The sequence below is a fragment of the Stigmatopora argus genome, chromosome 7 (assembly GCF_051989625.1).
Source record: "Stigmatopora argus isolate UIUO_Sarg chromosome 7, RoL_Sarg_1.0, whole genome shotgun sequence".
Taxonomy (NCBI): Eukaryota; Metazoa; Chordata; class Actinopteri; order Syngnathiformes; family Syngnathidae; genus Stigmatopora; species Stigmatopora argus.
The window spans coordinates 15226856-15244418 of record NC_135393.1 but is presented as its reverse complement, the minus strand read 5'-3'; the positions used below and the strand labels follow the sequence as shown (position 1 = coordinate 15244418).

Sequence of the window (17563 nt, the reverse complement as noted above, 5' to 3'; positions counted from 1 at the left end):
GTAGGAGCAATTTAGAGTGATCAACCAGCTAGCATGCATGTTTTTGGCATGTAAGAGGAAACCGTAGTACCTGGAGAAAACCCACGCAAGCCCTAAATCGGTGGCCAGCCAATCGCAGGGCACAAGGAGACGGACGACCAATCAAGCTAGGGGCAATTTACAGTCTTCAACCAGCCAGCCTAGCATGCATGTTTTGGGGTGGTGGGATTAAAGCGGAGTACCCGGAGAAAACCCACGCAAGCCCAAGGAGAACATGCAAACTCCAGACAGTGAGGACTGACCTAAGATCGCTTTACAGCCCCATGCGTGCCCCCTTGTAGAACTGGCTCAGGTGCAGCGACACGAAGAAGGAAAGCCCCTCTTTGCGTAATTTTGCCTGACGGCTGTTGATTTATGGCCTTCGCGTTTTATGTAAGACTGCAGAAGACTCGCACGGCAACACACACACACACACACACCTGTGCAAACGACATCACTTGACTGTCAATCCGTTCATTGATCTTACCAAGGGTCTTTGAACAGCCTACATCGTTAATTGTGGGTGAATCAAAGACACGAATGCTTCAAAGAATCGAAGCTCTTGTAAGACGATCTGGAAAAAACAATCTTGAGCGGGGAAATACCTGTTTTGAACTGTAGACCTCCAAAATATACTTATAGTTAGAAGTGGGAGGGACTGGGAAGGCTGGCAGGGATCAGTGCCAAGTCTCCTAGTTTAAATGGATTGGACAAAAATATATGGTGTAAAAAGCCTATGCAAAGAAAATAAGACTATAATCATACCATACAAAACAATCCACATGATGGATATAGTTTAACATCCACAAAACGATAGAAAACACAAAATAGTGTTAGATTGGATTGAAAAAATATAAAAGTCTAATTTCATGACTAATAAAAATGATCCTTGCTCATATTAGTTTTCCATATTTTCAATTCAATTCAAAGGTTTCTGCCATACTGCACAGTCAGTTATATATAATTAAAAATAAATTAAAATCATGAAGCAATTTTAATGTGTTGCTGAAACAATTCAAGCCTTTGACTGAATGCTATTTTTAACAAAACGGCAATTTGACTTTTGCATTTCGATTGACTAAATCGCTGCTCAACCAATCAATGTATCGATTCAGACTGAAGTAACATTACATCCCTACTTTGTACGTAATGACGATCCATTAACCTAAAACCCTCTTTAACACTAAATCGTCACCTTTTCTCCACCTTTTCTTTGTTGTAGAAATATATATATTTTTTAAACCTCAACCCCAAGTGTTGCATTGATTTGTGTTGGCCATACACACAAAATCAGCAATCCCCCCGCCCCCCTCCCTGGGGAGTTGCATTGATAAATGACTTTAAGGTGAGATACTTTGTGCTTAGTGTGTCCATATGTGTGAGCTCCCATAAACACTTTGTACTCATTTTACTTCTCCAAAATGGCAGTCAGTGTGTTTTTGTTGAAATTGAAGTCGCCAAACACGTATTGCGCATCCATACTTCTTGACTCCTTAGTATTTGTGAGCAGAATAATAGCCCTCACCCCGACACCCTGCAAAGGATCGATCGGCATCACCCCCAGGCTGATCGGATCCTGATATATTAGATATTGATCCAGTCACAATGAAGACGTCAACTACAATGGCATATTTCCACAGGAGGAGAAAATGGAAGTGTTCCCATGGTCATGTGATTCTAGGCGAGATTGCTCCGTTTACTGCTTCCTTAATGACATAGGGCAGAGTGAAACCAAGCATGGAGGGACTATTTCTGTAGGTTGGAAGCCCCCGGGGAAGCAGCCACCCTTGCACCCACCTACACAAAGAAATTACTGATCGAATAACTCAATAGCCTGAAGCATTCTATTGTAGATTGCTGCGAGATTGGTTTCCCGGTTGCTTGCCGGACTTCTTTTCAATAGAAAAGTTCATCAAAATATCTGAAAGATGCAAAATAATATAATATTATTTTCCAATTCACGCAAGCTCTCAATTCCCTTACGTTAAATTTGGACCATTGATTAAAATACGTCATTCTGTTCTTGAACAGGCCCAAAAAAGATTAATTTGTGAAAGATTTTCACCACTCAAAGTAAATTGATTACTTCAATACTTATTTATGTATGTGACCACCTTCTTAAATTTGACTACTTATCTGTGTTCATTACTACTTATTTATTATGTTGACTACTTCTTTATTCATTAATTATTTATTATTGATGTATTATTATTATTTATTGTTTCTTTGTCTGTTCATTTGTTTGTTAATTGTTGTTATTTGTGCACTTCCTTAGTTATTTATGTTGTTGACTACTTTTATGTCTACTACTTATTTATTGATTATTTATTTATTGTTCATTGTTATTATTTATTGATTATTTATTTGTTTGTTGTTGTTATTTGTGCACTTCCCTACTATGTTACGTTGTTGACTATATTTTATGTTGACTACTTATTCATTAATTATTTATTGTTTATTTATTTGTGTGTTGTTATTGGTGCACTTTGTAGTGAATCTTTACATCTCATACTTTTATGATGACAATACTTCAAGCATTCGATTCAATTCAATTCAATGGAATCTCGCGATAGAGCACCCGAGTCTCGCGATAGCTTGAAGCTATCTTTCCAAATTGTGCCCGCACATCTTCCCTAACAGCAGCAATGGCCGCTTTCCGTCGAGTGGCCTGGTTGGCCGCTAAACTGAACCAGTCAAGAAATGTATTGGCCTCATCACGAGCACGGAAGTGCCTCACTTTTGGCCTTTGTCTGGCGACCGGTGGCGCCGTGGCACTTTATTTCTACGCGGACGAAGCTAACCGCAAAGGCTGGAGGAGGACGCCGATGGGGGCTCGCAGTTTCCACGCTTTGCTGCCGTCCATCCCAGCTGTCGAAGCTAAAGAGATGGTGGGTGGGTGACCGAGACAGTTGGCAAATATGCGTGGACATCCAAGCTCTGGTTTTTCCCAAAAGTAGCAGTTTTCCGCGGAAAATCCGTTCACATATCGAATGATGTGCGGATTGGTTTTGCTCGGTGCGATGGCGCTCTCCAGTCCAGCTGGTGCTGAAGTGTCAACATTAGGACTGCATTGAATTGAAATTGGAGAAGCGGAAGAGGGGCTGGCTGGGGGAGTGGTTAACAAGTCGATCTCACAGTTCTGGGGTCGTGGGTTTGATCCCATGTGTGCAGTTTGCATGTTTGTGTGGGTTTTATCCAGGTGCTCTGGTCTCCTCCCGCATCCCAAAAAGATGCATGCTAAGCTAGCTGCTTGAACATTCTAGATCAGTCTTTCCCAACCTTTTTCTCATTGCGGACATCGCGGAAGCTTTTTCGATTTTAAATAGGAGGGAGAGATTGAAAATGTTAATATTTATTACTCTGATGGACCGGCACCAGGTGGTTGGTGGACCGGTGCCGGTCCACGGGCCTGAGGTTGGGGACCACTTGCCCCTAGCGATGATTGGTTGTCATTTGTCTCCTTGTGCCATGCGATCGGCCAGGTGTCCGCCGCCTGGTGCTAGCTGGGATAGGCTCCAGCACCCCCCGCAACACTTGTGTGGATAAGTGGTTTGGAAAATGAATGAATTAACCAGATGTGCTTTCATGTACATTGTTTGGATTCATTTTGCATGTTACCAGAAAATTCTATACCATCCAAAATGAAGTATTTATGAAATGATAAAGTGGATTATTGTTTTTTTAAAACACAATGTGGGTTCTGCTTACCTAAAACCTGAAATGTCTTTCCAGAGTTGTGCCCATACGCCGTTGTACTGAGCATTGTGGCCAAGCAGGTTTAAATTGGAAAGCTATCTTTTAATGTCAAAGCGGCATGCGGCGCAAACGGGCCGTGTAACACTGCAGCTAATCAAGTTGATGGGCTGCCTACTCAGAGATTATAATCTGTTCAAAGTATACTGGACCAGGTAGTGTGTGCCCTTGATTGCACTCGTGCTTGTTATATTGCAGTTGGGTTTTGAACGTAAGAGGCTTGTGTATGAAAAATATATTTTTTATTTTTTTATTTTTTTATTTAAAAAGACTGTCTCTTCACCTTCTTCCAACACCCTCAAATTGTACTTTACTTAACAGTACTTTACAGTATGATACTGTGCTGTACAGTACTGTAGAGTACTGTACTGTACAGTAGTGTAATATACTGTACTCTACTATACTCTACTATACTATACTGTACTATACTTTACTATGCTGTAGTGTGCTATACTGTACTGTAGTATATCGTACAGTACTATACTATATTGTACTGTACTATGCTGTACCATACTGTACTATAATATATAATACAAAATACGTTAAAAGCATACTATTTTTACTTTTGTTGATCTACAGGCACATCCAATGGAATTTGAGGAAGGAGAGGTCCACATGTCATCTCACGAGCATCGTTTCCGTATGTTTAGCTCGGTGGAGTATGATGGACAACTCTACATGACTCCCCAGAACTTCATCGAGTCAGTCACCATGAGTGAACCAAGAAGTACGTATAGCACTTTTTACAGAAACTGAATTATGGTTATAAAATAGAGGTTTAGGACTGCTTTAACATTCTCCAACATTCGACTCGGCCTTTCGACCTGCTGCCATTCGAAAAAAACTACTCACAACTTCAAATCAGTTGCTTTTGTTTAGTCTAGTCTAGTTTTGTAATGTCTTAGTTTTCGTAAGTAGTTAGTCAGACACTTACCCACCCTGACTTTGACACACACAGGGCCCCCTTACTCCCACAATTCCATTTACTCGCATTTACACTTTGTAGTATCTAATGAAACAGCAAATGTGTCACGGTCATCCCTTTATCATCAGTCTTACCCTCATAACACGGTATTATTTGGTTCTGAAGTGGCCCGCTGTTGTTGCCAGCTACGCACCTGTAGGAGTGTTTACATCTGCTCTGCTCCCGACACATGATACAGCTAGCCTCTCCGTGGCCGACATCCCCTAATGCCCCCCTTTGAAGTTGAATTAAGATGAACTTTGTTGTATAAAACAGAACAAAAAGTACCATGTGTTTTACTGGAACATTCCGCCTACTACAAAGAAGAGTACGGGGCACTTTAGATGATCGCCGTTGTATATACAGTGACAGTCTGCGCATCTATGTGTGTTGTGATTGTAGCGGTCACATTAAGAGGCATTTTTAGCAATACAGATGCTATCTAACAGAGCCCACCCAAGCCCCGTTCTCCTCTTTCTCTTCTTTTTTTTCTCTCTCTTTTGTCTGGCTTCCTGGCAGAAAAGAGGCCCTGGAGGTCCCTGACCAAACAGGTGGGTGATACACTCTAAAAGCGTCTTTCTTCTTTCCTCTATGTTGTCAGTATCCGTCGTGTTTCACGTGTGGTGCGCCGTTTGAATCTGAGATTTGTTCTTATTCGTCACGTGGTCAGTTTTTGCTACTTTGGTGCATGCAACTATGAGGAAAATTGAAAATTAACAGATCCGTTAGCTGTTTTGATTAGCTTCTGGATTAAATTGATCTTTATGATATGTATATTTTTTGGAACAGGTTTAGTATTAGACCGAATAATTGTGGCTGAAGGGGTCTTATTGTATGTGGTTGTTGCTTAACTTGCAATAGTTAATGTTAAGTTAGAATGACTCAACAGTGCTAATGTTGCTGCAGCAAAAAAAACTTGAATTTAAAGAACTAAGAACACCATCTTATTAATTATTTGTCTATATGTGATATTGCATTTGTCCATCATATATTGATTAGAGCACATACACTTATTTATATTGTATCCATCATAGTTATACCTTAATTTAGTAAGATTCTCCATCAAGAGTCCAAAGTACAACCATAAAAATAAACCTGTTTTTAAATTTGTACTTCTGATAAATTAAATCGGGTTAAATTAACTCAATAATTTGCTACAAATGGCATGTGAGTGTGAAATAGAAACCGATTGTTTGCCTCTTTAAGTAAATCTATCCAACGTATGCATATAAACATTTTCACAAGTGACTTTTCTATTTTGAAGGAGCTGGAGAAAATCCTATCCGATACACCGCCTGTATGGAGAGGCTCGTCGAAATTATTCCGTAATCTGAAAGAAAGAGGTACAGTATTTTCCCACATGGCATACACATATGCTACAAGCTGTGAAGAAACCGCTAAGCTATTTTTGAAAAATCGTTTTTCTGGGTAAATCAAAAAGGATTCAAATCATCCAAACATCACAATTGTGCTTGTTTAATTCACCATATTGTTGACTTCACTCGGTCAAAATGTGACTTATGTCCGTTCTAAAAATACCATATTTGAGTGAGTTTCAGGGCTCGCTATACCTGCCAGTGTGCGGTTGTGTGAGTCACAGTAGGTGCCTCTAATCCGAGGTTGGAAGCCTCCTAACAGCCAAACAACCTGCTGACCAAACTAAAAATAAACCACGCAGCTCCCCTCCTTTCTCTTATGCTCGTTGCTCCTTCTCTAAAACACAATCACTTGCAAATACCCGTTTTAACCTATATTTCATTTAATACACGACAAAAATAAGACATTTAATGTTCATATTAAAATGTACTTTACTTTTCACTTTACCTACACAATCATGACACCAATCACTCTTTTTTTCCAATGTGTTGTTGTTAGCATCAATTTAAAAATGAGGGAATATTTCAAATAACCAGAACGGTCTTCAGTTTTGCCATTTCTCATATTCTCTCCTGTTAAATGATATTTTTTAATCATTTCTAAATTAGCTAGCCTAAATCTAGTTGTACATGTTGTCATGTTCACCAATGCATATCCACACACACTCACACACACACACTCACACACACACACACACACACACACACACACACACACACACACACACACACACACACACCATGTCTTGAAAGCAGTGTCCCGTAACACTCAAGCGAGTCAACCTGAACTATCTGCAAAATCAAAAAGAAAGCAAAAAGAGTGTTAATGGGCCCGAGGGATGAGAGGATTCCCTTGTGCAACATTTTTACAAACACACACACACACACACATCTTGACATGACACAAAACATGTATTGAAAATAATGATGCGTGGCTAAATCAATGCTAGGGTAATATATTTGATTTTTTTTGCAAGGAAAGATTGTGTGCCTTTTTTTGTCTGTTCATAAAGCTTGTACTAACTAATTCCCTCATGGGTTTGTTGCTAGGTATCATCTCGTATACGGAATACCTTTTCCTGCTCTGCATCCTGACAAGTGAGTCTCTTAATTACATAGTAAACAAAAGGGCACTGTTTTCCTAAAACAAAAAGACTGCATCACTTTTTGTCATGTCAGTGCAATTAAATCTTATGTGGTCGGGAGAATGGGAGCATCAAATAAGAAAATTACATTGCATGATAAATATGTACGCTAGAAGAGTAATGTGGGACAATCCATTTTTTTTTATAGTCGACAAGAATGAGAGTTTAGCGTGTCGGCCTCGCAGTTCTGGGGTCGTGGGTTCGATGCCAGGTGGGACCTCACTGTGTTGAGTTTGCATGTTCTCCCCTCTGGCTTGTGTGGGTTTTCTCTGGGTATTCTGGTTCACTGTCAGATCCCAAAATCATGCATGCTAGGCTAATTCTATGCTAAATTAGCTATGAGTGATAGGTTGTTCATCTCAATGTGCCCTGGGATTGGCTGGCCATCGATTCAGGATGCCCCCGTTGTTCGCTGGGATAGGCTCCAGCACCCCCCCTCGCGACTCTTGTGAGGATGAGCGATTCAGAAAATGAATGAAGGAACACGTTTCTTTGCATACAAGAGGTGCATGAGTGCATTTATCTTTCTTGATTCTAATTATTCTTTAATTCATTTAAATTCATTTATTTATTCATTAGTCGTTTGATTTAATTTTGAAAAATTAGCAAGATTAATAGCAAAAAAAATGTTTCAAGGAGAATTTATGCAGGAGGGGTTAAAGATTTGAAGTGCGCTTTTTTGTCAGAAAATACAGTACTTTACTTGACATCATTGAAATGTGTGAATAGATGTAAGAATCTTTCTAAATTGTGGTTGGGTATCATTTCCGTACATTTTTATTGTTCCCTTATGATGGGTATTTGCGGATTAAAAACGCCCTTCAACACACTGTTAATAAAAATCACCATGTGTGTCCTCCTCTGCTACAGAGCCCCATGCTGGCTTTAAGATTGCGTTCAATATGTTTGATGCAGACGGCAACCAGATGGTGGACAAGAGGGAGTTCATGGTGGTAAGTCGCTAAAAGGAAAAGCCAAACCTCCTTTTCCGCCTAATGTCATGTCGTGTCATACAGATCTTTACGTGGCAACTCTTTCCAGCTTCAGGAGATCTTCCGGAAGAAAAATGAGAAGAAAGGGAGGAGAGGTGATGCGGAGAAATCAGCCCAGTTGGTAGGTTGGCGGGAATGGGCGACCAATCATACTGTATTTAATAATAGTATTTGTGGGAAAAGATATATTGAAAAAGAACAGAAATGGAGTGAAAATGATGCGTTAAAGTTGAGGCTCTGATTATTTGAATATGTCCAAAAAAGCGATTTAGTTTTGGTACAACAGTCGCTGTTGGATGGTTATTTAAGTGCCATAGCCGTACATGTGGATTCATTTCAGATATGAATTATTAAATCACGATTTTTGGGAATGTCAGGGCGAGAGTGCATGCAGCCTTACCACTTGTTCTTCTCGTTTTGACAGTGACATCCCTACTGTGTACTAGAGCAAATGGATATACCCTCGTATAATTTGTCGCTTCCCGTGCTTCTCTGATTAAGATTTTGTGTTTTTAATCATGCATCCATTGGACTTTCGTGGGTTATTTCCGGGTTCTCCGGTTTCTTCCCACATCCCCCAAATTCTACCCTAAATTCCTCTTAGGTATGAGTGTATGTCTTCTGGTGCCCTGCGATTGGCTAACCACGTTTCAGAATGCCCGCAGTTAGCTGGGATAGGCTCCGGCACCCCCCGCGAGCCTGAAGCCGTTCCGAAAATGAATGAATAAATGTCTGACAGCAAAAAAAAGATGATTAACTCATAACATACAAAGTAAAAATCTATTAAAAATATAGATACTTGGCATTTTGTATGAAGATAGAGCATCCTTATGTGCAATTTAACTGGTTTTGAGCGACACGACATGATCATCGATGCACTGGAAACGACATGTCCCATTATGCAGAGTGTATCCACAACCTCTCCTCGCATGTACTAACAACATTTCTTATCTTCTCTCCTCCTTCCTCCCTGACTGCATGCTCTGCCGTCCCCCCTTCTCTCTCTATCTCTCTCCCCCCTCTCTCTCTCTCCCTCATGTCTCTTCTCTACATGGTAGAGTATGCAGCTGTATGGATATCAGGTTGCCCCCATGAACAGCGTATGTATCCCCTAAAAAATTCACCAGCCTTCTTTTTTTTCTCACTTTAGACGTTTCAAGTATACCGTAAAAGGGTCAAATCCCCCAAATAATGACTTGGATTAAACCGGCTAGTTCGCGGGCCGCTTTAACGTCAACTTGATTTCACGTGGGCCGGACCATTTTAGATATAATATTTAGATTTTTTCTTTTTATAAAGTGATTAAAAGAACTGGATTAAAAGCCCTGAATATCCATTTTTTTATAGATCTAAAACAATGTTTATTTTAGCTTTTTTTTATATATTTTTTTAGATTTTACAAAATGTTTTTTGAACTAAAAACACGGAAAAAATGATTTAAAAAATTACAATTATTGATTTAAAAGGGGGAAAATCAGGAAATTTAATAAACATCTATACTCTTCATTTTAATTTGATCCTAAAACTGAAAGTCGGCACTCATGATTTACTTTCCCGGGCCACACAAAATGATGCGGTGGGCCAGATTTGGCCCCCGGGCCGCCACTTTGACACATGTGGGCTAGTTGTTAGCACCCTAACAAAATATCCATGTCTGAAATAACACCAAAAACGGGTCATTTCATAATGTTTTATGCTGAATAATACCAATTTGGAGATATTTAAGCGACACCTAAAACTGAACCATGAACAAAATGCAACTTATAGATCATTTGGGGATTTCTGAAGTAGTCACAGATCTTCACCACCCCTACAGGTGCTAAAAAAAGACAGTCAGGAGTTTGCGGCACGAAGTTACTGGGACGTTCTCAGGCGAGGCGCCAGCCAAATCCTCTTTTCTGACCTGGCCGAGGTACACAGAGCCCATTGTTTTCTATCATGTCATTCCTCCATTCTTGAATTTTCCTCAGTTTTTACATCTTTCAATCGTGCGTACTTGTCTGTGTTTTCATCTCACACTTAAAATGCATAAGGACGCTGAGACTCATTCCAAAATAGAATGCATTAAGTCAAAATATCACTCAAAGTACGTTCTTTTTTGGAGTTTACAATTTAAGTTTGACTCAAAATTGATGCGTCTCAAACGTTTTTATTCATCCGTCTTATTAACATTTTTATTTTCCCTTACCATATGTATTCCTTTAAGGTTTAAGCCCTCACCTAAATGAACAATTCATGTGTGTCAACACTTTTATTCTCACTCTTCCTCTTCATTCTTATTATTTCTGTTCTGTGCTGCTATAATTTTTCAATATTATATTTGACGGTAGTATAATCTGGTGTTTTTTTTAATAATCACTCTCTTCTTTCTCCCTTTCTTTTACTATCGTGTCAAACCTTTCACTGCATGTTTAACTTTATCTAAAGAACTCCACGTAATACCTGGCAATTCACATTAGAATACTTTGCTTTTAAGACATTTTTAAATATTGTCAAAGTTTCCCATATGAGTCCAAAAGAAATGTGGCCCAACATTGCCATAAAACCACCTCGGAGGCATGGCCAATGATTAATAACAGCTAAACGTAGCAAGTCGGCTAGCTGTCTAATGACAAGCTTTGGGTCGCCGCGGAAGCTGGGGTGACGGTAATGACAGTGGATGGGGTCTCGCCTTGTATTTACTCCCGGGGGTCTTTCATCTGCTTGGGTGTCAGATGGACAGAGCACACACTACCAGAAAATGGCTGCCAACTTACAGTTTTGGAAATGGAAAACTCAAATATGAGGCAACATACACAGTAGTAGATGAATGAGAAAACCGTAGGGATGTCCCGATTTAATCATCAAGTCCAGGTCACCCGGTTTTGCAAATTTTCCGATACCGAACCCGGTTTTGCAAATTTTCCGATACCGAGTACACATTCCCGTTCAAAATAAATAATGACATACCTGCCAACCTCAACCAATTGCAATTCCCCTTATTAAGCAATAAAAAAACTGTACAAATGCTAGGCGGTACATATTTACTGTCATAGGGCGCACTTAAAAGTCTCAAATTTTCTCCAAAGTGGACAGTGCGCCCAATTAGTCGGTGCGCCTTGTATATGCACTAAATTCAAGATTCTGTAAATGTCGCTGTTTGACTGTCTAGGCTCATTGCTTGTTGACGCGCTATATTTATATAGTGAAAATGGCGGAAGTGTGAAAGGGGAATCCGTGTGTGCATATCATGCTTAAAGCATGACAATATTAGCAGTCGACGATGTTGTTTTCGTCTGCTACCAGTAACCGAGACGATCCGGATTGGAGCCGAAATGGGTGAAACGAAATCGATTTTGCAAAAAAAAACGTACTTGAAAAAAATCTTTGTACGTACACAATTTGAAATATAAAATAAAATACAGGAAAGTTGACTAGGTATGTAATTCGATTTTAAAAACCCAATGTTTTTGATCCGATTCCCAACCTCTGGAAACGGGCTCGGATCTGTGACATCTCTAGAAAATCCTTCAAGTCATAGATTACACTTGAGATAAGACGTAAAAGTGCGACAAAGGTCAGGCCAGAGGTCAGTCGACAACCAATGTTAGGGTACAAAGTGGCTCGGTTCAAAAAACAGGATCGGGAAGCGCTTTTAGGGCAAAATAAAGAAGCCGTTGGTATTTAAAGAAGCAAGTGTTTACACAACAGATTAGTCCAGCTCTTTGCTTTTGTGTAGCGATAGAGAGAGACTCTTACTGACAACTAGAAGGAGGAGAGACAGAGGAAATAGGGGTAAACTGAGAACGCGAAAAAAGACCGGGTCATGGGAAGGAAAAGGTAGGGTGCCCTTGAAAGGGAGTACTAACATGGACTGCTCATTTTTGGGGGAGGAACTGTGTAGGATTTTGTGTTTATATCAGTAAATGATTGATTTTGCATTTGACTTTATGATATTATAAACACACACTGTGGGAGTAATTATATATTTTTTCTAGTGCGAGTGAAGTTGCGTTCTTGCGTCAGGTTTGCATGTTCTCCCCGTGTGAGTGGGTTTTCTCCGGGTATTTGAAATGAAGGCAAAATGTGTTTTATTGTTCACATCATATTCAATCAAATTACTTAAGAGTACCAATGTTAATTTACAATCATTTCAATGGCCTCAGTCAAAAGATTATCATATTTTAATATTGGAAGCAAGTAGGAACATGTTATTTATTTATTTTATTTGGGCTCTTGTAGGCCCGAATATTGTTCCCGTTTTTACTTCTTGTCTTTGTGCTTTGTGCTGGGTTTTAGGATTTTAATCTTGAGGTAGAAACGCATTCAACATTTTGGTGCAAATGATGATTGGATTGGCATAAATGCTCCTCCATTTTTTGGGAAAACCTGAACGCTTATCTTCTGCATACCGCAGCATGCTCATCAAAAAAACACGGTTTGGCAGCGATGAGCATGGCCGTCACTGAAAATTATTGTTGACGTCTCCCTTTTCTGCCTTGGACGACTATTTTTTGGGGTTGGAACTGATCTGGGGAGGAACTTTTAGCATCCATCAGTTTTTAAACATTCCATTGATGAGTTCATTCAAAAAAAGTCATCACAAATCTAATATCTTCCTTTAGCGTTTTACAAGTATGATAAAAAAATTGGGTAATAAAGTCTATAAAGTAGCTCCAATAGCACAATAACAAGTACTATTAGTTGACAATTACATATCTTTACATTTGAGCAATAATATGTATGTTTCTGTTAATACTGGACAGTTTTATGTTGCAGCACTACTTGGTTCATTTAGCTTTTTTTAGCAAGTCTGTCTAATGTGAGGCTACTAAAGCAATTAAGGCGGGGTTGACATTCCAGTCCAAATCAGGTGTCCCGTTAACATCTTGACTTTTAATTTTATGGACATTTTATGTAATTTTATGGGCAGAAAATGCATGGGTTGATGTCTAGCTTGATTGCATCTTTTACCCCAACCACTTCACCTGTGTTTCTCCTATCTTGTCTGTTTTCTTCCTATCTGATGCATGTTTGGGTGAAAATCAGCATGACTAATTAGACCAAATCTGTTATTTTTGTTTAGAATGGCAGGTGCAATAATGTCATGATCGCTGCACCGCTTTGTTTTGTTTTAAAATGCAGATTGGTCGAAGGAGCTTGGCGTTAATTTGCATAATGTGGTTTTGAGCCCGTTTTTTGTATCTGCTGTTTCTCAATATGCATTGCTGTGGTTTTGGTTCTCGGATTTCCACTTTTTTCTTGTCAAGAACTGTTAAAATTGTTTTATCTTTAGTTTGGTGGCCATGTTTGGGTGCACTGAACACTTTAAGATAGCTTTAGTTTAGTTTTAGTTTAAAGTTGGGCCTCTCATTTGTTTGATATTGAGAAACGGTCAGTGTTTTCTGAACCAAAATGTGATTTTTTGAGGGAGTGAGCATCTGACTTTTCCCTTTATTTTCCTTTTCTTTAAACTTCAGCGTACTGATGAGACTTTAACCATCGACACCACCCTTCTGGTCCATTTCTTTGGAAAAAAAGGGAAGGCTGAGCTCACTTTTGATGACTTTTACAGGTATTATTCTCAATCTTTTCAAGTTTTATGAGCACAGTATTAAAATACAAAATACAAGGGAGTTTTTTTTTTCCTTTCTTTTTAGGTTCATGGACAACCTCCAGACGGAGGTGCTGGAGATTGAATTTCTGACTTATTCCAAAGGAATGGCCACAATCAGCGAAGAGGACTTTGCCAAGATCCTCTTGCGCTTCACCAACGTGGAAAACATTGGCGCTTATTTGGAAAATGTCCGACACAGCATACCCGATGAAAAGGTACAGCGTGGCTCCCGTAGCCCCAAAAAGCCATTTGCTATATTTGCAATTGAAATGTAGAACTAGAATTTCAATCTTTTTGCGGTGATGTGTTCTAGTTCTTCTAATTGCTGTTTTGTGCTATGAATATGTCTCTTAGTATTACTTGAGTCCAAATGTTTAATCGTTTTAATTGTATGCTGGGAAGGTTATATTTATTCACTTTTTTTTACTTAATATAGTCATTTGGATTTTTATGAAGTCATTTCACATTCATAATTTGGATTTTTATAAAGTAATGGTGTGATGCTAGTGACCATTCAAATAAATACTATAATAATTATTTATATATATATATATATATATATATATATATATATATATATATATATATATATATATATATATATATATATATATATATATATATATAAATAAAAATACAATAAAATAAAATATTTAATTTTTTTATAAACAAATATATATATTTCATTTAAAAAAAAATGTGCACGTTGTATTTATTTCAATGGACACTAGCATCACACCAATACTTTATAAAAATCCAAATTATGAATGTGAAAATACTTCATAAAAATCCAAATTACTATATTAAGTAAAAAAAAAATTAAAAAAATAAAAACAAAAACAAAAATATATATATACATATACGTAGACATATATACATATATACATGTAGACATGTATATATATACATATATATATACATATTTATATATATACTCCAAATTATGAATGTGAAAATACTTCATAAAAATCCAAATTACTATATTAAGTTTAACAAAATAAAAACAAAAACAAAATATATATATATACATATATACATATATGTATACATATATACATATATACATATATACATATATATACATATATACATATATATATACATATATATACATATTTATATATATACTCTATAAATATTGTGTTTTTGTTGCAATATAGCAGAAGAAAAAAAACACAAGCCTACCTTGTGTATTTGGTGTTACCAAAAAAATCAATGACAGTGCAGTAGTAATATTTTTTTTCCATTTCAATTGATGTTTGGGTCCACATTTTATTTTAAAACACATGTGTTTGATGTATTCTTCTACTGTGGGTGCTTCTGCCTCGCAGTCATGAAGAGCACCTGACATTTCCCACCACCATTTCTGCCTCCGGCTGTCGTCGCTCTCCACAGTTCAACGCACCGCTTCCTCACTCGACCACACACACACACACGCACATACACACACACACACACACACACACACACACACACACACACACACACACACACAGGCATGTGCACGTGTCAATCTTTTCACACTCGATCAACTCTATGCAAGTCTGCTTGCATATGTTTAAAGCTGGCAGACAACGGATTCATATTTGTATTCCTTCCACCCAATTAATATGATTATTTTCTGAATAATCCTATTTATCATGTGTGAACTGAACAGTAAACATGCCATCTTTTTATGGGCAAAGCTCATTCCAAACACTTGTTTTGTCTATAATAGTGTTTACTAGTATGATTTAAAGGGTGACCGATCATTTTACATGCAATCTGGTTTGTTTGCGTATTTCAGGGAATTACCTTTGACGAATTCCGCTCCTTTTTCCAATTTCTCAACAACCTGGAGGATTTCGCCATTGCCATGCAGATGTACAATTTTGCTTCTCGCTCCATCGGACAAGGTTGGGGAGGTGGTTAGATATAAGAGGGATTTTTTCTGCTATGTGTGTGTGTGGAAAAACTCATCATATTTATTTTTTTGGGGCCCTGCCAGATGAGTTTGCGAGGGCCGTATACGTGGCCACGGATCTCAAACTGACGCACCACTTGGTCAATACCATCTTCAAGATCTTTGACGTGGATCACGACGATCAACTCTCTTACAAGGAGTTCATTGGCATCATGAAGGACAGGCTGCACCGAGGCGCCAGGGTGAGGAAGTAGCTCGTCTTTTTTTTCATATTTATTTATCATTCTATGATGTTCAGCAAGATACCAACGATCCAAAACTGTCGCTTATCCAAGGTGATACGTCATCCCGAACTGGCCGCCATATTTTAGCTGTCAATATGAGCATGAAAAGTGTCTTTATGTGCCCTGTTTTTGGCTGGCGACCAGTTCAGGGTCCAAAGTCAACTGGGAAAAACTCCAGCACACCTGCAATCAGAGTGAAGGTGCAGCTCAGTTAAAAGAATTGCAGTTCTTATTACTAAACCATGGTGAAAGGGGTGGGGAATTTTTCAGGCTGTTTGATCTTGGCAGCTTGGAGGAAAAAAAGAATGCTGTCAAATCTGTTTCATTACTGCAAGTGGTGAAAAAGTCCAAAGAAATGGAAATCACCTTATGTGATGGCTTCAAGGGAAGAAACACTGCCCTCCAGTGGTGATTTGTATTCACAGTTTGACGGCGAAACTCGAGAAAATAGTCAAGTTTAGCATTTGTGTGATTGGAATTTGGGACCAGCAGGTTTTTTGTTACTAACCACTTCCTCTTTTGTCTTCTTTTCTGTGCTCTCACAATATTTGATGTCAAAATGGCGTGACACTACAATGATAATTGCAAATTCATTTCCCTGGCTCTTAACATGCTTTCCTACTCATTCATCTGCCACCATTTTTTCTTTCCTATGTTATGATCTTCTCAGGGTTACAAAGCAATGGAGAGAGCCGTCTCTTTTAGAACCTGTCTGAAAAGAGAGCTGGCAAGCAGCAGATAAGTGTAAGCAACACCTCTACTATTTCCATCTTCAAATTTTCCATTTTAGAATCCGAACACTGTTCAAATATCCTACTTTTTTTTGTGTGTGTATGTGTGCAGATGCCACACCTTTTCCTGCTGTCTTTTCAATAAGACTTGAAGGATGGTTACTGGACATAACATGCATTTTTAAATTCAAGTCTATGAATGAAATGCACTACCAGATACAAAAATGTTCTACTAAATAATTTCAATACATGAAAAGATAATCACATCCACTACAATGTATACACAAAAGAGCACATTAGCCATAAATGCAATGAATATTATTGATATTGGATATGGGGGACTGTATTTATTTTACATGTACTATTAGTTGATGTATGCTGTTGTAATATGCTCGTCCAATATTTATTCATATAATAAAGGGTCAGCATCTTCACGTACTATACTGAATTTTGTTGCATCATTTTAGCCCTTTCGCGATATGTAAGCCTAAATATTCATTCATTTTCTCAACCGTTTTATTCTCACTAGGTTCGCAGGGGGGGCTGGAGCCTATCCCAGCTGACTAAGGGCCAGAGGCAGGGGCCAGCCAATCACAGGGCACGAGGAGACAGGCAACCATTCACTCTCACACTCATACCTAGGGGCAATTTAGAGTGTCCAATTAGTCCAATTAGCCTAGCATGCATGTTTTGGAAAGTGGGAGGAAAACAGAGTACCTGGAGAAAACCCACACAGGCCCAGAGATAACATGCAAACTCCACTCGGGTGGACCGATCTGGATTTGAACCCAGAACCCCACA

At 38.6% G+C, this 17563-nt stretch overlaps 1 protein-coding gene across 4 annotated transcripts; it reads left to right on the top strand.

The window, feature by feature from the left end:
• Window positions 1-2618: 2618 nt before the first annotated feature.
• Window positions 2619-17203, top strand: micu3a (mitochondrial calcium uptake family, member 3a). Of its 4 annotated transcripts, none has more exons than XM_077605944.1 (15): window positions 2619-2906; window positions 4351-4498; window positions 5255-5286; window positions 6000-6078; window positions 7162-7209; window positions 8127-8209; window positions 8298-8369; window positions 9307-9348; window positions 10065-10160; window positions 13708-13802; window positions 13888-14059; window positions 15631-15739; window positions 15832-15989; window positions 16702-16775; window positions 16875-17203. In XM_077605944.1, exons 1-14 carry the CDS (start codon window positions 2664-2666, stop codon window positions 16771-16773), a joined length of 1449 nt encoding a protein of 482 aa, XP_077462070.1. In that variant the 5' UTR covers window positions 2619-2663; the 3' UTR covers window positions 16774-16775; window positions 16875-17203. The 4 variants fall into 4 exon arrangements, with proteins under 4 accessions (XP_077462070.1, XP_077462073.1, XP_077462071.1 ...); XM_077605947.1 differs by having other exon boundaries at window positions 2619-2910; XM_077605945.1 differs by lacking the exon at window positions 9307-9348.
• The last annotated feature ends 360 nt before the right edge of the window (window positions 17204-17563 follow it).

What these genes read in the sequence shown, in the direction of transcription:
- micu3a (XM_077605944.1), top strand. Translation starts at nt 2,664, where the DNA reads ATGGCCGCTTTCCGTCGAGTGGCCTGGTTGGCCGCTAAACTGAACCAG. An exon ending in CACCATGAGTGAACCAAGAA is followed by an intron (nt 4,499 to 5,254) that starts GTACGTATAGCA and finishes GCTTCCTGGCAG; the next exon opens with AAAAGAGGCCCTGGAGGTCC. An exon ending in ACAAGAGGGAGTTCATGGTG is followed by an intron (nt 8,210 to 8,297) that starts GTAAGTCGCTAA and finishes AACTCTTTCCAG; the next exon opens with CTTCAGGAGATCTTCCGGAA.